At 35.3% G+C, this 25,980-nt stretch overlaps 4 protein-coding genes across 7 annotated transcripts; 1 reads left to right on the plus strand and 3 right to left on the minus strand.

Moving 5' to 3' along the window:
• Window positions 1–2: 2 nt before the first annotated feature.
• Nhp2 (NHP2 ribonucleoprotein) lies at window positions 3–1,048 on the minus strand. Its single transcript, XM_078177038.1, has 3 exons — window positions 783–1,048; window positions 453–525; window positions 3–374 (listed from the first exon to the last, which is right to left on the minus strand). Exons 1-3 carry the CDS (start codon window positions 958–960, stop codon window positions 143–145), a joined length of 483 nt encoding a protein of 160 aa, XP_078033164.1. The 5' UTR covers window positions 961–1,048; the 3' UTR covers window positions 3–142.
• Window positions 1,049–1,804: 756 nt separating this feature from the next.
• LOC144467984 (uncharacterized) lies at window positions 1,805–13,945 on the minus strand. Its single transcript, XM_078177029.1, has 18 exons — window positions 13,557–13,945; window positions 12,816–12,907; window positions 12,562–12,738; window positions 12,336–12,475; window positions 12,067–12,245; window positions 11,863–11,993; window positions 11,632–11,751; window positions 11,323–11,556; window positions 11,125–11,218; window positions 10,981–11,056; window positions 10,649–10,909; window positions 10,393–10,581; window positions 10,011–10,166; window positions 9,801–9,934; window positions 9,393–9,725; window positions 7,617–9,318; window positions 6,821–7,546; window positions 1,805–3,739 (listed from the first exon to the last, which is right to left on the minus strand). Exons 1-18 carry the CDS (start codon window positions 13,914–13,916, stop codon window positions 3,534–3,536), a joined length of 5,310 nt encoding a protein of 1,769 aa, XP_078033155.1. The 5' UTR covers window positions 13,917–13,945; the 3' UTR covers window positions 1,805–3,533.
• A 745-nt stretch (window positions 13,946–14,690) lies between these two features.
• Window positions 14,691–18,932, minus strand: Dzip1 (DAZ interacting zinc finger protein 1). 2 transcript variants are annotated; one of them, XM_078177031.1, is made up of 10 exons: window positions 18,571–18,932; window positions 18,137–18,501; window positions 17,696–18,064; window positions 17,513–17,629; window positions 16,279–17,448; window positions 16,021–16,198; window positions 15,770–15,949; window positions 15,436–15,622; window positions 15,236–15,356; window positions 14,691–15,174 (listed from the first exon to the last, which is right to left on the minus strand). In XM_078177031.1, the coding sequence occupies exons 1-10, from the start codon at window positions 18,689–18,691 to the stop codon at window positions 14,875–14,877; spliced, it is 3,108 nt and encodes a 1,035-aa protein (XP_078033157.1). In that variant the 5' UTR covers window positions 18,692–18,932; the 3' UTR covers window positions 14,691–14,874. The 2 variants fall into 2 exon arrangements, with proteins under 2 accessions (XP_078033157.1, XP_078033156.1); XM_078177030.1 differs by having other exon boundaries at window positions 15,436–15,949.
• A 557-nt stretch (window positions 18,933–19,489) lies between these two features.
• Sf2 (splicing factor 2) lies at window positions 19,490–25,867 on the plus strand. Of its 3 annotated transcripts, none has more exons than XM_078197334.1 (4): window positions 19,490–19,708; window positions 19,800–19,838; window positions 20,408–20,792; window positions 20,864–25,867. In XM_078197334.1, the coding sequence occupies exons 1-4, from the start codon at window positions 19,692–19,694 to the stop codon at window positions 21,053–21,055; spliced, it is 633 nt and encodes a 210-aa protein (XP_078053460.1). In that variant the 5' UTR covers window positions 19,490–19,691; the 3' UTR covers window positions 21,056–25,867. The 3 variants fall into 3 exon arrangements, with proteins under 3 accessions (XP_078053460.1, XP_078053459.1, XP_078053458.1); XM_078197333.1 differs by having other exon boundaries at window positions 19,496–19,838; window positions 20,864–21,058; window positions 21,575–25,867; XM_078197332.1 differs by having other exon boundaries at window positions 19,497–19,838.
• Window positions 25,868–25,980: the final 113 nt, after the last annotated feature.

Here is a 25,980-nt window from a genome sequence, read left to right on the forward strand (position 1 = left end):
ACAATTGTACATAAATTTTATCGCTTCTGATAAAACGTGAACTAATGTCCGATGATAATACTTGTTGCTGAAGATGATGAAGAAATATTTATTTCTTAATGAATACACCTATTGTATTTACAGGTTGGTTGAAAGTACGTAATTAAATTGGAAATGGTAAAGTTTTAATTGTAGATCTGATTTCCTCGTATAAGTCTTTATAGTCTGGATGCTCTTTAATTAATACCATGAGACTTCCTCTTTTCACACCCATTGCAAGACCAATATCTTGTTTTGATGGGGTATAGCAATATGGTATATTTTTGTCCTCGCATACAATTGGTAAGTGGCACATAATTTCAATAGGAAACACGTCACCCGCAAAGACAACCACCCTACAAATACAATATTTCTTGTATAAATATTACTCTAAATACTACAACTACTACTTAATTAGAAATAAAATAAATTACCCAGTTTCTCCTTTACGAAGGTGCTTCTGTACATCCTTCAAACCATTTCGAAGATAGGTTTTTTGTTTTGAAGCTGAAATAATTACATTAAAAACTATAAGTATTACAGACTTATTATTAATACTAAACCTACTGCAGTCAAACTGACCGTTTTCCTATTTTGCAATACTGCAAACTTTAGAGGATCTTTCATGGAAGATGTTTGAATAAATTACATTGGAGCAAATTTTATAACATAAATTTTACAAACACTAAATAAATTAGATGTCAGTTTTATGAAGCAATAATTCATTTAGTGTTAAAGATTTAATTAGATAAAAAGACTCGTACCTTTCTTTATACATTTGTAGATTTTTTTTGTCAGTTTTTTTGGTGCCATAGGATGAGCAATGGCATTTACATATTTCAATTTTTCTTCATAAGTAATCTCTCCGCCGTTCGACGTATTCGAAGTACCATTATCTTTTTGAACTTCGTCTACTTCCATCTTAACTTGTACTTGTTCCATTTTTTAAGGGAATAACAAATACTCTATCAATCCTAACCTTATCTTAATCCTACAACGTGCTTTCATTTACTGTACAGTCTATACTGATACATACGATCTAGACCTTATACCGGAAACTTACGATTCAAGTAGTGGCAGTTTAAAAAAAACTATAACTTTAAATGAAATATTTTTTATAGATATTAGATAGTTTATAAAAAACTTTTCTCAGTATATATTATATACTAATAATTATTAATTGCAGTATTTTTAATTCATATTTATTATTTTGATCAATGACCCCATTTCGCGTGGAAAGAACTTATCGAGCCATCTACGACAAAGTGCTCAAGATGGTATAGTAGGGACGTCTGGAGGATAATTAAAATTAGGATCAAAATTATCATTTGTAGATAATTCTAACGAATAGTTTTAGCGCTTTGCCACTACGTGTATTAGCGCCATTTCCTTGTTCTAGTTTAATTATAATAAACCGTTTTCGAACATTAATTTATAAACATGCATTAAAAGATTAGAAGATTTTAAATCCAAAATTTTTAACTTTGCACCTCTGATGATCAAACCATACACTGACTGTAATATACAAAATTAAATAGCAAAAAAATCACAGAATTGAACTGGCGCCTGGTTATCAAAAATACATATGTGAGATTGAGTTTTTGTGACATATAAGCATACATCACTGCAGTTTAAAGAAGTTACAGAATCATACTCTTTAAAATAATGAATAATACATTTTTTTGTTCATTCTCGAACTTCGGACATTTACGAAAATTGGTAGAGGAAACAAAATTGCAAAGAACGGCAGAGAAGGCAAGGAAGTACAATAGATGAATTCGGTAAAAATGCATATTTGCTTTTATTGAAAAAAAAAGAGAGAGAAAGTGTCTCCGTGTACGTGTGTCAGTGGTGTTGTGTATCGGACAAAAGTCGATCCATGAAACGATCTTTGAAACCCCTAGATAGCGATCGTAGTCAACGCGACGCTGATACATCAGTGGTGGGGTTTCGCTTAATTACCGATACTATCCTTGATTAAGTATCGCGAAACAGTTCAAGGAAATGTCGCGGTGTGACGCGATGTTACGATTCCGCAATCTTCCTCGCGATCGGATCGAAGGCCAATTAAAACAAATCAGCCTTGCGACAGGAGAATTCGTTCCTACTATATTTATAGATATACATATACATACATACACTTTTCTGTTCTTTTTTTATTTATATATATATATTTTATATATATATATATATACCTACGGCTCGTCTGTATCTCGAGAACAAACGCGTCACCCCACCCGTCGTACATTGTACCCAAGGTGTCTTGTTTTTTTAATTTGTCTCTCCGCAAAGGAAGAATTTCTATTAATTGTTACACGCTCGTCTACTATATTAAAAATATGAAGTCGACTAGGCGCCGACACGACAACGACACGACGACAAATAACGACGTTCGTCCCCCTCGTCGACGACCTTTACGAACATCGTGCACCGCAGCGGCTGCCTGCTGATCTTCGTCGATTATTTCAGTTTTTTTTCTTTTCGCAAACGATCATCGTAATTAGCACAGGAGCCACCGCGACAAAATCGTCGAGAACCGGAAACGGACCACGTTCCCAGTCGATTGCGTGTTCATTCGCATCGGCCGTGGCAGTATTACATTTATCGTTTGGCGGTGGTTGGCTCGATGCAAAAATAACAGAATTTTCTTATTACCACCTGGAGACTCCGAGTACTATCACAATTATCGCGTATCTTTATCCGCTTTACATTCTTGAGAAATTTACGGGATACGCGTGAGTGTAGTACGCTACGAGGGGTCAGGCTGTTGGCGCAACGAATCATTCAATGAGACCTTGTCGAGCGACAATATTTTACCAATAATTAATTTTGCAGGTGGTAAATTTATGTTATTCGGTAATAAATAGTAGTCTTGCTTAAAAAATGGCATAGCAATTTTGGCAGTCGTGTACCTTATTAATTATTCTACACCTTTGCTCACATGGAAGATAATTAACACTTCAGCAGCGTACAATTTTGTTATGTTTACAGCATTTTTGCATCTACAAATTGAGAATATTAAAATGAGTCATGAACTATAGACTTTAAAATGACGTAGGTCTACATCAACAGCTGCCAATTTGTTAAGTGACCTTCCATTCACCTGGAACTTCTACCTAGATACAAATTTCGGCTATTTATAATAAGAGACATTTAACATCAACCACCTGCGTGCACATCTACATAATTGGTGGTAGTATTCATCGCTCTACAAATGACAATCAGAGATTTCTCGTTAGCCAAGAGGTCCTCGCACAGTGAACCCCTTAAACTAGCCTATTCACCACCACGCGGAGTCGAGGGATTCGCTCAGGGTGACGCTCATTAATGCTAAAAAATAAAACCGCCAGACAATTCCGATTAAAATCATATATTATTGTCTGTTCGTGGAAAAAGCGTACTTCTTAGAGTTTTAAGCTCGGGCGCCCCCTCGGAACGGAAACTCCCATTAATTCCGCACCGAGCCAACACCGCACGCGAACTTGAGGGCCTCTAGAGTTATTATCGCTGTGAAATCAATTAGCGGCGATGACGGCGGCAGCCGCCGCGGATGACGACGATTTCTTCTTCAGCACGATGTCCTTGATGTTTAGGTTGACCTTTTCCTTGCGCGGAGGTGGCACGGATTGCAGACAAAACCTCTTGAACGCCTCCAATTCGCGTTCAGCGTCATCCATCTCCCCGTCCTCGAGGTCTATATCTTTGGGCGTGAATACGCTCTCTGGAAAAGACACGCTCTGAATACTAGAAGTTGATGACGCTTTGTAGTGGTAGAAGGTTTGAGGGGGGGGGGGGGGGGGGACAGGGGGAAGAATTAAAGTTTGCTGTGCAGATAGTCGAGTATCGTTGTTTTCTTATTTCTCTCTTTGGTTGCACCGGGTATTGCCCGAATATGAGTACACGAAAATGGAAAAATTGAGAAAAAGAATCTACAATGCACATGGGGTCCCTCAAGCCAGCCTCCTATAATTTTTTAAACACAAAGAAATGTTTGTAGCTGTAGTTTAATAAGCGATTTAATACATGATCTACTAGACTGTCTAGTCTCCTATTAAACTAAGGTATTGAAAATTTCTTTCTGTACCCAAAATTATAGGACTCATTCAGGTGACCTGTCTGGAGTAAGGTGCCCTACAGAAAAAAGGCTAATGAATCGTGGGTATTGAATAAAACATAAACGAATCAGTGTATATGTGTTCGAAAAAGAAAGACAGAGAGGGAGAGAATGAAAAGATATATAAGAGAAAAATAACATTTGACTTGATCTATCCATACGCATGCAGCATTTTGGATGGCATCAGTGACCGACAGGGAAAAAGAGAGTATAATATAAATGTAGGGCAAAATAATAAATCTCTTTTATTAAAATACGTCATTAGTTCATTAAAAAAATATACGATCTCATCATTATCACCTAGACTTTTTGGTTGGTTCTGGTATCACAATAAAATGTATCAAATAGCAGACAAGTTGGCTGTGCCAACTAACTTGAGCAAAGCATGGTTCTCTCGAGTGATCAACATATCTTTTCTTTATCTGTCCTTTCTCTTTCCACAGTCGACTATGTGTGTGCGACAACAGATTTGCTGAATAGGTCGATCGATGTCTAAATAGATCTAGAATCAGAGGTCTCTAATTGTCATGCTTTCGCCGAGAGTTCCGCGTGCTTACGACCATCATTGTCTTTCTAGAAGGGACTGCCACCCCTGACAGAGAGGGTTCGATCAAGGTCGTGTGCTTGATTGCAGAAAGAACAATTTACACACGTGCAAATAAACAGAAAATAATATACTATAGCCGAGTTCCAGGAACATTTAAAATGATAATCAACACCTTGTTAGATACCTTTTTCAAGGTACTCCTTGATAAATAGAAAATCTAGCAAGAAAATTATAAATTATGTGAATAAACTATGCAAAATATTATAAAAATATTTAAATTGTTCATGCTATATAAAAATATTGTCAGTCAATATAAATAATTAAGGCAGAGGCCCAGATTTCTCGACCGAGTACTTTTTGCCATGGGTGGCAGAATAGATAATCAGAAGAATGAACAGACAATTGAGAGGTCCCTAAGTATAGAGAGGCTACAAACTATCCTAGGTATCCAAGTATGAAAAGTATCCAGGATGTAACACGACAAATGGGTCGATCTTCAAGAACGTCGCAGTGAAAAATACATGGGAAATGTTCACGTATTCATATGCCTAAGTTGATTGTGACAAATGATACTCATCAATAGCAGAATACATTTGAGATGCAAGCTGGTACTTCTTAGTACCTTCTACGAAGATGCATAGAAAATATAATACTGTAAAACGAGGAAGACTGGATCTAAAATTGTTTGCATTCACTTTTCGTCATCGTTTTTCATTAATCCACCCTTGAAATCTGGCATACTTGTGGCGTTACACACTGTACAATGGTAATCCGAACCAGTGTCCAAGTAGATGTGTCCTATACTTCAGAATTAACAAAATGTTTCTAGTAAAAATTCATAAAACCAACAAATCAAGTCTTTATACGTTTATGTAAAGGAGATAGAATGTCATTTTCAACTCTAGCAATGATAAATAAATTTAAAATTAAATTTTTTACATGCTTCCTTAGTGCAGCCTTTTTAACAGTTACCAAGTTAGAATTATTATTTATTCAATGTAATTAAGAACCATCATTTACTAGAAATTTTTGTTAAGATTAAAGAACACTTCTACAAAGCGACACTTGTTTAAGATCACATGGCGCATATACAGAATATCTCTGAACTGATATAAACCTAAACATAGTGACTTTACATAAAAAAAAAATAAGTGGAAAATTTAGAATAAAATTTTCTATTGTTCTTTCATACTCTGAAAAATGTGTCTGACCCGATAAAAGAGTCTATTCATTTTTTAGAATTTTTATTAACTGTAAACATAAATATATCTTCAACTAGATAATGTTATTTCAGAAATGATATATGGTATCCAAAGATATTACTCTATATTTTCGACTTCCTCTTTTCATGCAAAATCATTCCTGAAGGTACAGCTTCAGGTCAGAGACATCTTGTATGTGATAATTAAGGCTACAGATTGCATTCGACAGAAAAGTCACCTGGATTATCCAACAAAATAAGTCGTCGGCACGCGCGAACACCGAAAAGAAAATAAAGAAAAGATAGTGCTCACTGGCCAGAGTTTCTTCCGGACCGATCCCCTGAGAAATTTGTGGCGGCCAATTCGAGGAGATCCCGACTGTGTATCATCCGGTATTTGAATAAATCTTTTGACCTAGCCTCGTCCTAACGCGGTACACTGTCCACTCCTGACGAAACGAAACGAAAGAAAAACCGTCGTCAGTACGAACCAGCCTACACGCTCTTGTGTCCGGAGACTCAATACTGGTTGTGTTGTCAATTAATGGACTCTGTGTGTCTTCAACAAACAAGTCAATTCAAGTAACTCTAGTACCAGGGGCAAGGAATGCTGCCCCTGGGTGTACACGTGTGTGTTTGGATCATTCCACACTAACACATGCCAGAGATTTGACTCCAAATGGCGCAATGATTTAGCGTTAATTATCATAATGGAAGATTTAAGCCATTATCCTCCTGATGACTTAAACTAACCCTAAAGCATTTCCTCATATTTCATTTTGAATAAAATCTCTGGTGTCTTCATCAAAGGGTAATCGTCTTATTATGGAATGATCCATCTAGGTGTGCGTGTGTGTGTTTCTGGCAGTGTCTGTTAAGGAAAACAAAAAATGAAAGAAGCAAATTTACATGTTAAACTCTGATTATTGTTGTTTCTCACCAACGAGGTTCCAGTCATCGCCGCACTGTCTCGTGCCGGTTCCGCGTTTTTTCTTTTTCTTGCTCTTCCCGTTACTCGACGCCGCTATCGAGGCATTTATGGCTTCCCGGACCGCCGTTTTCGCGCTCTGTACATCCTTTATGCTCGTCTCTGTCCTCACCTTCGTCAGGGTCACGCTGGTTCCTTTCAGGTTGATCCCGTTCTCTGGTATTGGTTGACCATTGGTCACTTTACTAATCTGGATGTTAGCCAGATCGCTGAGAGTTGTGCAGTCTGGGGTCAGTCTACTTCTCAGTTCGGCCAGACTAGACGGGATAATACCATTAGTATGTTTCAGGTTTGGACCATCGGTTGACGTCCTGGATGACAAATCACCCTTCACTATGTAATCAGGTTTTGGAGGAGATGTGAGCCCTGCGTTGATTGCCTGTTGTAGCGCTGGACTCCTAATGGTCACCATGCCGTTCTCAGAAACTTTTATAATAGCTGCTTGCTGGGTCGGTGGGACTTTCATCGGACCAAATGCTGGGTTCCTTATGGTCACCATATTTGTGTTAGGATTGTGCAATATTCTGGCTGGTTCATCGGTATGCTCGCTAATAAAAGGATCGTTGTTCTGCGCTACTGTTTGATTATTGCTGTTGGCAGAGTTCATTGCGTTTTTGTTCTTTTTCTTCTTCTTTTTCCCAGTGGTGCTCGAATTTTGAGGTGTCTCCTTAGATACATCTATGAAAATAAAATGAGGTGGAAAAGATATTTACGCTATTAGGTAATAGTCTATAAAATGGGTACTCACCTTTTTCTGTAGGCTTAGGGAGGAGGTCTTGTTTTAGTTTCCCGGTATCAACTACGATCACGTTACCACCTGCTTGAGGGCTCGAGTAACTAGACTGAACGCTGCTCATTGGAGCCGCAATTATGGTAGTCTGTTTGGGAGGATTCACAGGCTTGGGCAACGGGGCTGACTTTATCGGCAATGGCTTGACAGGAGCGTCTACCTTCGTTATCGTAATGCCAGGCGGTAATTTCAAGTTTTCTATGTTGATCTTTGAGTTCGCACTGATATCCTTGAACTGGCTACTTAAAGGAGAACTAACTCGCTCTGTGGAAACAGGTTGAATCTCTGAGCGTTGCTTTATTGTTGTCTGTGAAGGTATCTTACACTGTATCTTCTGATTATCATTTTTCGTTTGTTTACATGCTGCATTAGTACTAGCATTTTTATTATTTTTATTAGGATTCAACTGGCTGCCTTTGTCTGGCTCTTGACCTTTCAATTTCTTATTGTTTTCATTACTGAGATTCGAGGTCTTCTGGGAGACTGGCGTCTGGGGTGGAGTGTTTATTTTATTCTGTTTCTTATTGGTCACATTTTGCTGTTGATTCTTATTCTTGTTTACTGTATTCTGTTGCAAAACATTCTCTTTATTTTCAGTATTCTTTTTATCCTTCTTCGACTTTTTTGTCTCTGTTATACTTTGCTGTTGCACCTTCTTCTCGTCCTTCCCTTTAATCTTGTCGCTGTTTCCTTGCTTAACGTTTTTGTTATCACTAATTTTATTTTGCGACTGTTGTTTCGAGTTATTTGTTTGTTGTGTCTTATTCCCTTGTTGCAACGAGTTGTTATTATTACTGTTAGAATTATTATTGTTATTATTATTTGCTTTGGTTTTCTTCTTTTTCCCACTGATATTCTGATTCTGCTCGTTCTCCAACTTGGGAAGGGACACTTCCTTGGTCTGACCATTCACCAGGGTGAACAATACTTTGTCCTCAGCTGGCGTTTGACCCTTTAATGTAATCGTGACCGTTGGTTCCGCGCTGTTCGACTCCATGACCCTCTTTATAGTGACCATCTGGGGCTGATTCTCTGCCTGAACCGGTTTCTTCACCTCTTTCGCCTTCGCCTCTTCCAGTTTCTTCAGCTCTTTCTTCTGTTTCTTTCTCTCTTTCTTCGTCAATTTCTTCTCGCTCAAGTCCACCGCCAGTGACTTCTCTGTAACGTTCTGGTTACTTTTCACATTCATACCGTTGGTACTTGTCAACACCTTATTATTCTTATTAATAATTTCGGCTTTGTCAGACTTGCCGGTCGTCTTGTTTGTCTGGCCAGCGGCCACAGTCTTCTCCGCTTTATTCGAATTAATACTTTTGTTCTTCGCGTTCGTATTCACAGGTGCAACTTTCGTCTTGCTATTTATACTAATGGTACTACTACTACTGCTGCTACAGCTACTACTACTAGTGTTGCTACTACTGCTACAAACTTCTTGCTTGTCTTTCTTTTTATTACTTAATTGCTTTACACTCGGCAACGCTACTGGTGGTGACGTGGGTAAAATAGATACTTCGGGAAGATTACACTGAGGTAATAATCTCTGAGGAACGGGTTTCTGTGGATCTACTACTGTAATCGTCACTTCTGGTGTCTTTTTTTGTAATTCTATCAGTTTCTGTCTTTCCGCTTCTTGCCTATCTCTTTTTAATTTTTCTTCTACCTGTTACAGAAAAGAAATAAGATTAAAATAATGACAGAAACGCACAGAAAAATTCAGAATATGGGTCAACAAACCTTCCGCTGCTTTTGCCTGGCCTTCTTCTCTGCTTTTTTATTATTATCCTTCTTCCCATTCTGATTACCTTCGATGAACTCTAACAATTCTTCCAAATCCCTTTGATCTCTTTGATCCTGTTGAACTGTTAGGGCAGCGGAAACGGGAGTATTAGACCTTGGTGCTGTGTTAGCCACTGCCTTCGTTTCCGGATTCGTATTGGTAGATGACTCCGAAGAACTCTTTGAAGGACTACATGTAGCTTTACATTTCTTGGCTTTCTTCTTAGTCAGCAACTGTCGTAACCTTTCCCTCATTTCATTATAATTTCTACTCACCGGAGCTACAGAAGGCTACAAAGCAAAGATTATGGTTAATAAAATTATATTGAAGATAGTTCTAAAAGTCAACTGAAACTATACACTTACAACTCCGTGTCCGAATACTTCACAGTAACAACAGTCACAATGTCTACTCGAGTCTCTTTGTGCTGAACTACTGGTCGAACAAGAGTCCTCCTGACTGCTTCCGGAGTCAGAACAATCACCGTCACCGGAACTCACTAAAAGCGAAATATAAAATACTATAAATTACAGTTATGGAATCAGTATAAATAGAAACGTCGAGTGTGTACTAACAGTCATTACATGACACTCTTTTGATGTGCTCAACGTTGGCCTGTTTGTGACATGCATGCGACGAATGAGCATTGTGTGTGTGAGATCTGTGAGGAGGGGCTGTGTTTTTAACCAGGTCCGGAAGAGGTCCGTGCGTGTGTGGTGGATGAGTTGTACCTGTTTGTAAAAAATCGAACATCAACTTTTATAAGGTCGATGTGCATGGAAGGACTTCAATCTGCAAGTCCACAGTAATTTAAGCTTTGAAAAAAATTGTTTAACTTTGTAGGGAATATTTTTGATGTTCACAAAAATGATGCTTTTGAATAAAATAGATGTTTTCAAGCAAAGTTATTTAAATGAATCAATTGATTGAAATCAAATAGAACGATTTATCACTTACACCTACCCTGATGTGTTGGATGATTATGAACGGTGTTCGGCGTCTGCGTAGTAGAATGTCTCGTCTGTGTTTGAGCGGACTGCGTAGAACCAGATTTGACGGCAGGTTTGCTTGGCTCTGAATTAGTCTTCAAGGTTGAAGGAGAGACAGGCTTCGGATGGTTATTCGGTACGGCGGTTTCAGGTACAGCTAATGATGTTATTAGAATTTATAATCATGATAACAACAAAATTTCTGTTTCTTCCTTCATAATTACATTTTGTTAGGCAGGCACAGGTGTCCCATTTCCGTTTAGAGTTCAATAAACACGGACACGGGGGATTCTCTAAGACTTCTTTCTTCCTTTCAGTTATTTCCCTAACATGCTGATACACGCATGAACAAGGTTGCGGTTCGGTTCTCAGATCTGTATCCTCCCGAGTACTTTTCACTTCGGTTCCCTCAACTTTCGCCTCTTTCGACTCCGTTGGATCCGCTTTTTTCTTCACCTGCGTGGCCGAACAATTGGCTGTGTCCTCTACAAAAGTAATTTAAAACAATCACCAGCAATTCAATACTAAATTATTTAGTTACTGAAAGATACTTTACCTAAAAAACCATTAATGAGTTGTGAAAATGGATTTTCTATTGGCAATCCTATACTTTCTGTGTCGTTTTTATTCATCTGTAAATTGATTCAGTTAATTAATTCGAGAAAAGGAGTGACGTTAAGGCGATATAAATCTTTTTTACATTAGGTGACACTGGAGATCCTGTGCACGAGTGAAATTCACAACATTTCCCCTCCTTTGTGTTGTCTTCTAAGCACCCTCCTTCGTTATGAGTTCTGTAAAGTCAATTTACATTTATTATAGGCTTTTGAAAATACTTAATTGTTTATAAACTGATACAAATTATACTTTACAATAAAAGATAACAGGATTATCTTACCCGTTCGCGTAAATAGCCGTAGATATCGCATCCGCCGTTTCTGCTACTTTATACAGTTGGTCTTTGTTCAAATCGTCTAAGAGAATTTGAACCATCTCGGCAGACGAAGGCATGTTTAGCGAATCCAGACTGAACTCCGGAGTTGGACTTATTGGCCTACTGTCCATTTCAGAGATGGTAACTTTCCCCTGTGTTGTGAGCGTCGACAATTGACCATCCACCTCTTGTAATTCACTATAACAAAACATAATACTGTACCCCTAATCTAATGACATAGAAAAGTTTGTTTCTTATTGTATGATAACATACTTCCCACTATCGAGCGATTTGTTGGACATACGTTGCTCCATAAATTTCCTAGTCACCGAAAATAATTCCCAAGTTTTCCATATTTGTCTAAGGCTGGTCATTTGAACTGCTTGTTCTGCACTGAAATGTGTGCTGTTTATGAAATTCTGATCATACATTCATTCCCTTGCACCAAGGTCACCGAACTCACCTGTTCACATCAAACAGAAAATAATCTCTAGAATTGCTTACTTGTATTTGTCCATCCATGGTTCAGTGTCAGGCCAAAGATCTCTAATTTTCGTCATTTTATCGTCCAATGCTAAATACCGATATACAAGACCTTCGTATTTCGAGCCTTTCAAAGGCAAAAGTTTCCTTAACTGCAAAAACGAAGGAAAATTGATTTTTGACGTAATTTTCGAGCATGTATTTATACAGTGTTCAGATACCTACCTGTCCGATAAAAGGAGACAGATTATTCTGTAACATCGGGTCATCATATACATAGATCTGATATAACTTTTTAATAAAACAGTCCCATGTAAACTTGCACAAATAACCCTTCAAAGGCTTTACTAATTCAGATATTTGTGATGCTGTTGATATCAGTGCATCATAATCGTCTAAGAGACCTGCACATATAACACATATGTGTAAGGTCAGTAACATACAGTGGCTAAGAAAAGGTTTTGTATTCTTAAGGAAAATAGCATTCAAGCTACCTGTAAGAAAAGTTTCTGCTAAGTTATTTACACTATAATCACGTAGAATAGCTATCAATCGAACTTTTACTTCTACAACAAATTCTCGTGCTTGACTAACTAGCCTCGAAGATAACTGTGAGGGATCCCAATTGCACAACCTGAAAAAAACAAACACAATTAATTTATAGACTTTTTGGCGACTTTATGGGAACTTTGTGAGGGATAAATCATTCATTAAACTCACTGTAGTACAATCTCATGCATATTGTCCATAGAAAGTGCGTTCTGCTGCAATTGTAAGCTTCCTGGATTATGAGATGCTTCCAGGGCAGCATTGAAAGAAGCACGCATGTATTGTTGCAATTCTGTCCATAGATTCTGGAACTTCATGAATTTTTGTAATTCCTCCCTACAGAGATCTCTGCAATAAAAATGAATTTTATTACAATTATTTATTTCTCAATCTAATGTGAATCATTTCAAAACAGTGATAGTTACCTTCTTACTTTATATGTACCTCTTTGTACATATCCAGCAGCCCTTGCACCTTTTATGAAAGCATTCACTGCATTCATGTCTATTGCCATGTTCTGGAAGAAAATATTTGAAAATGTTTCATTTGTAACTGATATAAGATAAGAACAATTTGAATATCATATCTATGCAATGCTGCAAAACAAGTGTATTTCACTGTAATTACAATGATAAAAAAACGAATAAACAAATAATTTATAAGTAAAATATAAAAGTGTGAAAACAAATTGGAAACTAACAAATATTACTTCACTTTATTATTGTAAATAAGTATAAGATCCACACTTTACCTACTCTACTCAATGATACAATGCTTAGTGCTACTTTACAATTTGAGCAACTGAAATAATTTTTTGTGAATATTTTTTATACATTACATTTTACGCTACTCGCCGTCAAAAGAAGCAAAAAAACATCATACTGACACGATGATCATAAAAAACAAAACGACTGATCCGTAGACTTCGAGTAAAAACGCGTGATCTTGAAGGTACGGGAACGAGTTAAGTCGTCATGCGCGCTGGAGAAAAATTTCTCGACGACGAATTAACTCGGTTAACAGGTTAAGATGTACAGAGAACGAGGACTTAGCGTGTAGAATATTAATGCACTAGAACCATCGTTTTTCCTCGAAAGAAATATCGATGGTTTATAATCAATGGCTCTCGGAGGGGGTGCAATTACATTCGGTGATAGAGAACGTACCGCGTCAGGAACCAAGTCCGCGACGACAGGCGACCTGACAGCGTCGCTGTCGTAATCGTCAACCAGGTCCACTTCCTGCCGCGTTTGATCGTCGTCTGCAGCAGTGCGGGTATCACAGGGTACATCGTCTGCGTGTTTCTTAGCAAGAACGTCACCCATCGCTACTACGTTGCTTTCTCTCGTCCTATTGCATTGACCGTCCTCACCGTCGCTGCCGCTCATTCTATCACCGCGTGGTGCAACTGGTACACCAAGTGGATCGTTTGCGAGCACTCGAACCGGGCCACACGGCAATCGATACGGTTTTCCACGGGTTTTACTTGGAACCGCGTAAACACCTAAACCGCATTCAATCAACATTCGCTCAATATGGCGTCTCGCGTGCTCGTCCCGTGGTTCGCCATCCAAGCACTAGGCGACGCATTCACACGACTGCGCACAAGATTCTGCACAATGGACAAAAATTAAAACATTCAGATCTAAAAGCTCTAAGACCGAGGAAACTACAACATGTAAAAAGTACTGTATATTTTTCTTTAGTCTTGTACATTTTCAAAAAACTGTACTAGAATATGAAGTTACCATTGCTACCTTGAACTCATGTACAACGGGAATATTGTATGCCATGATAATCTGACAACATACCACTCGCCATAGTCTTCTTCTCTTGTCAAATACTTTGTCAAGAGTAAATGTTTCTTAACAACTTCTACATCATCCTTTGAAGAACATTTTAATGTGTGTAAGTATGAAAGCAAAATTGGTTGGTTTTATTAGGAGTATTATTTTCAGTCATACCTGCGAACCTATGTACACCTTGGTTAAATAAATATAATCAGTAACTAATAACCTTGGTTATTGGTTGTCTCGCAGACTTATAGCGACATCTACGGGAACACGATCAAGGTGATCGAAACTTAGTAGCACATTTTTCCTGCTAGGTGTCGGCATTATTATACTCTTTAATTTTACGTTTTATTAAATTTGAATTGAAAGTCAGAAATCGTCGTATTAACAATTGTTAATAAGTTAATAAACGATTAGATTTGCGGTATGAATTAATAAATACTAATGGAAAAACTATCAGGTATGATTTACAAACGCAAGGTAATTAAATGTATTGTTTTATTTATTTCCTGTACAAAAGTGTTTTGTTAGAATAAATATAATAATTATTGACACAATGATTGTCTCTTTGGTAGCAAGGACTAGAGTAATTAAATAAAATGATCAACCCTATTTTAATTATTATCAAGGCACTATTTCGTACTGATTTTCCATGAATTTTTTGGGTTTAAGAACATTGATTTACCAATGTTTATTCTAATTTTAAGATGTCATTAATTTGAGCATCTAAGTCTGAAATGTCTGTTACTGATTCCACATATAATGTGCTAGATGATTTTTCCTTCGAATTACGTGGAGCTGGTCGCGGTATTAAATCATTTAATTTATAATTAGATATTGACCCTTTAACTGAACTATCTACAATTGAACTTATACTTGTAGAAATACTCATTTGTTGAGCATCGTTATTTTGATTTTGTGTATCCTGCATATATTTTGAAGAAAATATTGTTTCGACTGATCCGACAGGCTTTTGTCTTACCAAGCTTAACTGAAATAAATTCTTTTTTTAATATATAACTCAACCTTAAATACATTATATATGTAATTACCTGTTCTTCAAGTTTTTTTGATATTTTAGCAATTTTATCGCTTTGGGCTGTTTTCAGCACTATATTACTTGTGTTCTTGAAGCTTTCTCTGTCTGATAAGTGTTTTTGATCATCAAAGACTCTAAATAAATAAAAAGTTACAGATCAATTTTAATTGCAATTATTTTTTTAAAAATGTTAAAAAGAGAATGTTTTTGCACCTTAAGACATCCCAGCTTCTTTCATGTGTTTGATCTCTTTTAGTACTATAATTTAGCGAAGGTTCTAAGTCCATTTCATCTTCTAAATCGAAATTAACTTTTTTCTTTATTAAACTGCTTGATGACCCGTTTGCAGATTTCAACACACTTTTACTGTGTTTTGGAGATATCGAAATATTTTGTGGTTCTAAATGCATATTCGATTTATTGATATCTTCATTTTGAATGGATCTGACATCTAACATATTTTTACTATCTCTTCTTTGACTTTGTGCAGACTCAAACAGAGCTTCTTTTATGCTCACAGAATCTTGCGGTTGCAAAGTATTATTACCTGATTTTATAAAACTTGAAGATACTTTTACTGGGTGTTCCATGTTTTCGTAATTCGAGATCTTTGAAGATTTTATAGAGAATAATTCATTTTCACTTTCATTTCTAATAGACTCATCACTTTCTAGAGAAGAACACGATTTTTGAACATCCTGTGCTTGTGTAGTAGAGACAGGAGAACCTGAAAAAAATATGCCCATACTACTTTAAATGTCCAAAATATTAAATTAATTCACAAAATTGATCAATTACCAAAATTTTTCCTATCCTTTAAGGTTTTTATTGGTGTTGATTTAACATTACGTTCTAATTTAGTTAAGGTTGCTTTTTTCGAATGTTTTAAATGTTCTGTGCCTTTTTCTTCCTTAGAGATTATTTTTAGAATTCTCTCAATTGCTTTCGATTTAATTTCGTGATACTTTGGTATTCTCTGAAACAGAGTTAATATGATAAATTATACGCAGAATTGTTTATTTTACGATTCATTATTTTATAAATCGTTTGTATTACTTTCGTTGCAATCTTTTGATGATGTTTTAAAATATCCATTTTTTGTTTAAATGTAGCCTTCGGTATGCCTTGCCATTCCGGATCTATTCCTAGATCTCTTAACTTTTGCTCAAATGCATCTAATAAATTTTCTTTCAGTTTTTTAGGGAACACATTATTCTGCATCGTATTTTTAGCTTTTGAATAAGGTGGACTTGGTCTACGATTATTTACCGAAGATTTATTATTAACCACAGTAACACTTTCTGATTCAGATTGTGTTGTTGAATCAGAAGTGACCAACTCTGAATCCATTTCAGAACTTAGATCTTCTTTTGATGTCTCTGATTGTTTAATACTTTTTGTGCTAGATAAAAATCTATTATATATACTTCTATCAAACATATCTTCAAATTTTTTCGTTCCAGAATCATTCAACTCGTATTTTATAATAAACTGATCATTTTTGTTTTGGTTTTTGTGCTTTATGTCATTGTTAGTTGCTTTTTCTGATTCAGAGTCTTCAGACAACGATTCATCACTTGAAGTAGAACCTTTTAAATCTTTGCCCGCGATCTTCTTATCATCTACTTTTTCATATTTTATTAATTTTTCATTTTTTTGTTTTATACCTATTTTGTCTTCATATGTCATCTCTTTGTTTCCAGATTGCACTGGCTGAACAGTTTTTAGAAATTTATTTTGTGGTATTACTGGAATTACTTTTTTTTGCAACTGTGGACTTAATGTATCTTCAAAATCTTCTACAATTATTTGCTCTGTTTTCACATCTACATCATCTGCCTGTTCAAAATCACGTTTCTCTGGTTCTTTTACATTTATTCTGAATTGATTCGACATTGTAGATCGATTATGTCCGCCTGATAACTCTTCAGAATATCTATTTTTTTCATTGAATTGTGAAACACTTAGTTCATTCGACAAAGAATGTATTTGTTTGCTTTGTTCAGTTAACATATTCGATTGATTTGCAGTTTGACGCTCCAAATCATTGACTTTAGACTCGTACTCAGTTCTCATATTATCAGCTGTTTTCTGTGTCTGTTTTAATTCCATTGTAAGTCTCTCAACATCTTTATGATGTTGATTTTCTAGCTGCTCAATCTTGGATTTCCAATAATTTTCTTGTGCCTGTAATTTTGTTTGCACACTTTCTATATCTGGAGTTAACTGTGAAAATAAAATGCAAGAAATTAGTTATTTGAATGAACATTACAAGACAATATTCACTTACTTTTTCAAACAACTGATTCCTTAGTTTTTGAAACTCTTTTTCCTGCTGATTCATCAGTGTATGAACATTTGTTTCTGTTGTTTTCTCAGAAAGTATCTTCTCTTTCTGTTTTAAGTTCTATTAAGAAATATTTGCTTAATAAATTATACATAATGTTACATGTTTTGTATATCTTATACTTACATGTATTTCATCAAAGAGCATAGTTTTCAAACTTCGTATTTCTTCTTGGTATTCTTTATACCCTTGATTTTCTTCAGGTTTATTATCATATTTAATATTATCAACTCCACTTTCAGATAATCTTCTATCATAGTCTATAACTTTTTTCTTCTCAGAAACATTTTCGGATTCCTTTCTTATCACCCTCTCCGTCTCATTCAGTCTTTCTTTTAAGTTTTTGATTTCATTATGTAATTTTTCTGTTTCACTACGATAATGATCATGTATTGGAGAGGAAGTCATGCACATGTCAGACATATATGCATGCCTTTTTAAGATGTGACCACTTAAGAACATTGAAGATATGAACGCTTTTGGGCAGTGTGGGCACTACAAATACAAAAGAACTTTATTATACATATAGAAATTATATCAAGATAGCAGACAAAGCAACTTCGTTACCTTAAAAATTTCTCCACTACTATCTCCAAGCTTAGTTTCTATTAACTTACTCCTATCCTTTGTCTTTTCTTTTAAGTGCTTTATCACTTCTTCCAAAGTTTCAACTTCCTTCTTTAATTTTACATTCTCTTCTATCTTTGATCTCAGTTCATCTTTTAATATTACTACACTATGATCTAAATATTCCTTGCAATATAATAAATATTCGACAGCTAATTGTGCAAGTCGAAAGAGTTTTACAAAACTGGGATCCAAAATTTTAATGTCGTATTCACTTTCTAAGGAATAATCTATTACACTGTTTATATTATCATCGATCACATAAAAATCTCTGTCCCTTATAATGCGATCTATGTCTATATTACCTAGAATCATATCCATATTAAAATTCAAAGAAATTAAGTGTGGACTGTATTTATGTAAACATTACATACTTATACGATTCCAGTCTACTCTTATTCTGGATTTGTGCATGTTAAAATAGAATCCAGATTCCCTGGCCAACTTTGGAAAATCATGACACCATTTAGTGCCGACGCGAAATGAAAATGCCATTTTTTTTATTTACAAAATTTTTTTATATGTATTTGTGCATTGCTTAAAACTGCTCCCGCAGAACTACCGATTATTTGAAAATACAATATGAGAAAAGGTAGTGGGTGATTCTATTGTGATCAGCATCATCATTGCTACATTTAAAATAAAACTATTTCATTTCAAGAATGAGTCAATAAATCATATAACCACTTATTGTATTTGTACATTTCGAGGTTAAAATTTTTGAAGTTTTAACAGGTGTGACAAACTTTGAAGAGTGCCACCTACAATTTAGCGTTAAAACAAACGTTGCATTTGTACATTTCTTTACTTTGTTGATGATATTTTTATGTAAGCATCTCAACACGAGAAATTTTGGTAAAGTAAAATATCTTCAACATAAATATTTACTATAAAATATATTAATAATATTTAAAAATTGTAGTGAATACAACTAAATTAATTATGTACATGTATTTTTGTTATACATTGGACTACTTTATGTAAAATAAAAATGTAATTTCAACATACGATTTTCAATTAAAAACATAAACTAATTTGTTGTCAAACGAATTAGGCGGTGTGCAGAATGAAATTTGCAGTTTTTCTTTAAGCTATGTACGTTTCAATATATGTAAATATGTATATTATTATTGGCGAGCATAATTAATTTTATAAATTTACATGTAATATTCTGAAGGAAAACGTTGCCATTCAAACACAGATCGCTGATTGGTGAGAGGAGAAACAGTAATGTACAACACGATACATAATTGGTCGTCAGTGGCACAAAAATGTCTGATAGGTTCGTTCGCATTCGTTTAGCGTTCTTGATTTTCTGTGCCTTTCGTGATCACGCTTCCCCACGACCGGTACCTCCATCTTGTTTGTTTCATCAATAGAGGTAGTGTGAGATTTTTGGGACGATTAAATATTGTTTTCAAGTGTTTTTATACGCGTCTCATAAACGTTGAACGGTAACCAGAGCTGTGAATATGTCTCACGGCGGCAGGAATGAATGCAGAATTTACGTGGGTAATTTACCACCCGATATAAGAACTAAAGACATTCAGGACCTTTTCTACAAGTTTGGTAAAGTTATCTTTGTTGATTTAAAAAATCGTAGAGGACCGCCGTTCGCGTTCGTCGAATTCGACGACCCAAGGTATGCACAACAAATTTACAATTTCGTAAATAATATCAACTTTCCGTATATATTACCTATTATTGAATATTCTAATTACTTGTCTGCCTTATCTTTTTGTTTTTCAGCAAGGATATTCTTTGTCTTGCTCTTTATATTATCGTAGTCTTCAGAAATTTAAATCGTTTTTATTGATTTTTTTGAAATTAATTGTGATTTGTTAAGATTATAAACAGAAAAATATTGGTATTTTGAGTAAATATTTGTAAAAAATATATAGGACGTTTCAGATTAGAAGGGCCAAATTTTGTCGAGATATTGTTTGAGTAGAAATAAGAAAAAAATGTTATGTAATCATAACTTGAAGCTTTATTGAAAAGATATGATTAAAATATGAAATATGGACCAGTAACAGATTTGTAATTATTGTGACAAAATAGCCATATTTATATGTATTCTGTCTATGTAAACTGTAATAATATATAATTATTTATTTAGATCCCTAGAATTTAATGATATTGTTTGACCATTGAAAGCTGGAACATTCTAGATGAAATAAAACAATAATATATCCAATATATTATTTACAGGGATGCCGAAGATGCAGTGCATGCAAGAGATGGATATGATTACGATGGTTATAGATTAAGGGTTGAATTTCCAAGGGGTGGTGGTCCTAGTAACAATTTCCGAGGTGGTCGTGGGGCTGGTGATAGTGGAAGAGGTGGTCGAGGTGAGATGAGCAATTCTCGAGGTCGTGGGCCTCCTGCAAGAAGATCTCAGTACAGAGTACTTGTTACTGGACTACCTCCATCTGGCAGTTGGCAAGATTTAAAAGATCATATGCGCGAAGCTGGTGATGTATGTTTTGCTGATGTTTATAAAGATGGTACTGGGGTTGTTGAGTTCTTACGATATGAGGACATGAAATATGCTGTGAAGAAGTTGGATGATTCCAGATTTAGGTCCCATGAAGTAAGTTACAGTAGGAGGATTAATTACAAGAGAACAAGAATGGATTTTATAAAATTATTTTCGGTTTGTAGGGTGAAGTAGCCTATATCCGAGTGAAAGAAGATCATAGCAGTGGTGATAGGGGTCGCAGCGAAGACAGAGAAAGAGGGCGAAGTCATTCTCGAAGCTACAGTCCACGGCGTCGTGGTTCACCCACATATTCACCATTACGGCGTAATTACTCGCGATCAAGATCTCGCTCCAGATCTCGTTCATACGACTAGTGTGTACGTATATGTTTCACATGGTAATATAAGTAAAAAGCTTATCGATATTTGCTTTACCATGTTTCATTATTACTGATTTGAATTTCACTTAAAGACACCTTCCAATCCAAATCAATTTTGTACAAATTATGAAATTATTACTCTTCACGTTGCTTGGATTTAGTAATTGTATTGTATGTAATGTATAGTTAGAGCACGGTTCGTTTTATATATATATATATACATATATCAAAACTATTTCTTAATAATTTCGTCATTTATTTCTGTTTCATTGTTTTATTTAACAATTAATTATTTTATGACGACATACTTGAAAGTTAATTACTTGAATAAACTGAAAATAATGACTAGACTTTTTCTAACAGTGGACACTAGCATAAAGTGACAATGTCATTTTCTCATTTCATAAATAAAGAGGAATCGTGCTCGTATTAATTACATATTATTGTTGATGGTACATTGATTAGAGTTATTTTTACGTTACAAAAAGAAAATACATTCCTTTGTATTTTACAGTTTATTTTGACACCACAAGTACATTTGAAATGTGTAACAATTTTGAAGTATTACGAATGAGAACCTAGAACGCAGTGACTAATATAACCAGTCGTTTAATTGGTATTCACATAGATAAGTATCTTTTTTTGTATAGTTACCAATATTGTCTACGTTCAGCGTGAATGTTCTTACTTAACGGATTAATATGTGATCATTCTCATTGCACTGCACAGCATCATAATTGGTAAATGTACGAGAATACTTAACTGAATGTGAATACTACGTTTGATTGTCGTTTTACATTTATTTATTCACAATTGCAGTGTTGAAACCAGCACAGTTTTAAGCATATTTAACAACTAAAATTCATTCGAGCTTCTAATACTAAAATGCTTGTCACAACAATTTGCGAAGCTAACATATTGTTTCTTTTTTATTGTCGATTGTTCAAAATTATTCTGCAAATGTAAAAAAGGAAGCAATGCTATAATAAAATAAGTACATATTTTTAATATGCATATATGATCTGCAAACAAAAAGTATACAATACAATGGCAATTCTATTAGGCATTCATTTTATCAGATAACTCGTGTGTACAAACAAATACATCAAGGTTGTTTACACGGCTCATCGTCGTTCAAATTGTCACGAAAGTTAATTTCCGATTTGACTATATAATGATGACAATACAACATACTCCATCTGCTGAAAATATAATACTTAGAGAATGTTATACATCGATATCCATTACAGAATGGTATTCATTAAGGCATAATATTTTATAAACGTAGGTGAAAAAGATTTATTTTTTGCTAAAGAATTCATTACCGTGCAACCAGTTTTGTTTTCGGAAAAGAAATTTTCTCACAGTTATCGTTTCTTATGTACGTTCTACTTGTTCACTCAATTCGGTAACAGATTAAAACTATATTTTCGTGTATTCAAGTGTTCTTTAACGACGATCATCGGGCACACTTCTGGTTTGAAGAAGAAACTATGTACTATGTACTGCTTCTAAATGAGAGAATCTAACTGAACATATTATTGTTACGAATATTACAAATAACATATCTGTTACAACCGTATGGATATATCCTGTGAGATATCCATACTGAAATAAATTTTAAGTTATACACGACTTATTTAGAGAAATGTGTTTTTACGGACACATAATTCTTTATGTATCAATTTAGATACTATTCATCACACATTTCTCGGTTAACGTTTTCCTTTTCGAGATAAGAATAATTTTTTTACCGAGCTCATTTGACACCAAAAATATGCATTCTTAAATTATTTATGATATATTTGAAATGGTGAAGGAAAACAATGATTTCGTGTATTCTTGAGACTATTATTATTGCAAATAAATACCGTGATCTCCGCTTGGTTTTAAAGTTCCAAGGACTCGCATTGAATACCTGCGTAGTATCGTTTTGCAAAACATTTGTTCAGCTGTTATCGTAAAATTGCCGCGTGCCCGAGCATCAGTGAGTCACAGGTGTTTCATTTGCAATGATAAAATTTTATATATAACATTAATGCATATTGTATAAGGGACTAATGTATTTTTTCTTCTTTTGTATATTGGATTGGATTATAACACAATGAATGAAAAACTGAAATCGACACGATCTTGCTTCTTGGATGGATATAATACACATTCGCTTGACGGTGGGATGAGATGGAATGCGTTTTGGATGGATTTTGTATGGAGCATATATTATAAAAGGATTAAAACATAAAAAAAATGGGAATGGAAATAATGAGACAGAGTAAGGATACTTTCAAGAGGAAGTTCAGGATCAGGAAAGGAATATCAGGATGAAAGAAGGGATCCATTTCATTCAAGGATTCCCAATTAGCTGGATTTTCATCAGAAAACGTTGGCAAATCCATTGCAAGGATTCTCAAACAAATCGTTCCGTAGTTTTCTTTCTCGCATTACCGGGCAAACAAAGCAAAAGTATATTTTCCAAATCGTGTTCATATATAGCAGTGTTTTTAAGATTGACGAACTAAATGAAAAAATGATTAAATCGTGACGCCGACACTCCGGTACGAACAGCTCTTTGGGACAGTGATTTTCGTATTTTTTCTCTTACGTTTTCCGAACCGTCAGGAACTGGTAATGGAATATGTCATGTTTGCGTAAATTTTGTTTTCGGCAAGCGCTCTGGCTTTCGCTTTCGTAAACGGGATCACATTTACGGTTTTGTCGCTGAGACAATAACTCTGATTCTCTTCCGAAGGATATCCGGTTAACCAGATCCATTCATTCATCTATATATCGGCGAGAACGCGAGACACGAGAAAACGGGAACTGGTTCCAACGCGAGAGGAGGACGAACGATTCCTTCAGCAAGTCTTCTTCGTTTCTCGTTGACTCGTGCAACGAGGGTTCACTATAATAGGAAGTTCTGCGGTTAGCATTCCTCAGGATCCAAGGAGAAACGGCGGAGAGAGCGTCTATGGGCGTCCCCATAAGGAAAACTGTCGCGATTTCTATAAACTAGCCTGGCTCACAGCCTTCGTTCTACTTCGGGAGTCAACCTCGTCTCCAAACCGTTCTTCTCTCGGCTATCTCGATCTTGGATTGCATTATTGATCGATCGTGTGTCCAGTCTCGAACTATCATCGTCGGAAACTATAACGCGCAAGAGGATAACGTTCGGATAATTCGTTCGAATAAAAAAAATGTAAACGGAATCCTTCATCTATTAACAAGGAGCGGCTCTCCCTAGTTGTAGAGGATCTCCCGGGACAAAAAATATATATAAAACAAAAGACAGGATTCGGCAAAAGCGTTGGGATTAGGATGCTGACGGAATTATATTAGCGTTCATGATGGATTATTTGGATACGGATATATAGAAAAATAAAAATTGGCTGGATATAGTCGCCGAATCGGTGTTAAATGGATCACTTGGATCTTTTGACCGGAGAATATGGTACGATACGCTCTCAGGATTCATGCTCAGGATCTGTAACCGGATTTGGATTACGGTGTGTCAATGTCTGATCGAGCATGAGCCTCGCTTATGCTTCAAATAGGTTGTCACGGATTTCTCGCCTAGGTCGGATACGGGATTTGGACTTGCACTTAGCGGGATCAATACAGGATATAGTCGGATATCATTTTTCACGGAACAAAAACGGATGTGATCACTCGCTGTAAGGTATTTGATCATGTTTAATATCTGACGTCCCTTCGGTATACTTACACAAACACGTATACACATATATTTTCTGCATGCATCTCTTCTAAAGAACAGTTTATATATTTATATATATACGTCCACTACAATCCCACTCTTTTTGATTTTCACCAGAATATCGTCTACCATTCAGAAACTAACTTAAATAACAACAGATATACAACGCTGTCTGTCCGAATGAATATTTAAGTGTGTTTGACCTAATCGTTCATGTTCTTTACGTTCAGCTTTAAAAAAAGTTTAATCCCCCAAAACAAAACATGCTCGAATTTTTTGGCAGATTGATTATCTGTCCCCCTGCCTCACCCCAAACCATTCTCTCTGGTAGTATTAACCTTTCCAAGGTAGCATCCAACAATTATTTTTCCCCAACCAAATAGAAGATTAATTGTTACATCTTGGTATTTACGTTCTTTTTCTTTATTCCTCGATGATAGAGATTTTACAGAGCTCCATAGTCGTTGATATCTAATTGGGAAGAAACAATAAACGATGTGCTTTGTTGCCACTCACATGTTCTTGGATCTCCTGAAATCCTTTCCTCAACTAATGTGTATTATTCTAAAGTACTTCTTTTTTTTATCGTATCATTGGTATTTAGTTTACTTTGTGTGTTTGACAAAAGATTCTAGAGTGAAATAGTTTCATTTTTTTTCCATAGAATTTACTAGAGATCTTCTATTTTTTTAAAATTTTGTTTCTAAAATGATTAAATTTAATTTAGCTGGAGAAAGTATATAATTTATTGTGATTTATTTATTATTAAAGAATAGTTAACAAGATTATAGTGATTCTGGAACATCTGTATCAGTAGGTGAGTAACATGATATCAAGAGAAAGAAGTATAATGCTATTAATCTTCTGTTATTAGTAAAAACATTCGGATGATCCATTGAATCAAGAGAAGAATAAGCTTCTACTGGTCTTGGATGCATAACTAATTAATAAAGTAAGAATTGCGTATGATTAGTTTTACCTTATATCGTTTAAATTTAAATTTTCATTTGGTGCTGTTTTTAAATACATTTTATAAGGGCTTCGATTATTGTTTCAAAATGTACATGTGAATAAAGTGTCTTTCTTCTTCTGGAACCACGAGTAATGATATCTTCTGTGACAGAGAGGTATAAATCATTAGATTTTTGAGACTTAAATGTAGTCCTCTTTGTAATTTTAATGTAATTATTTGCAAAACTCCATTCGAA

The sequence above is a fragment of the Augochlora pura genome, chromosome 3 (assembly GCF_028453695.1).
Source record: "Augochlora pura isolate Apur16 chromosome 3, APUR_v2.2.1, whole genome shotgun sequence".
Lineage (NCBI taxonomy): Eukaryota > Metazoa > Arthropoda > Insecta > Hymenoptera > Halictidae > Augochlora > Augochlora pura.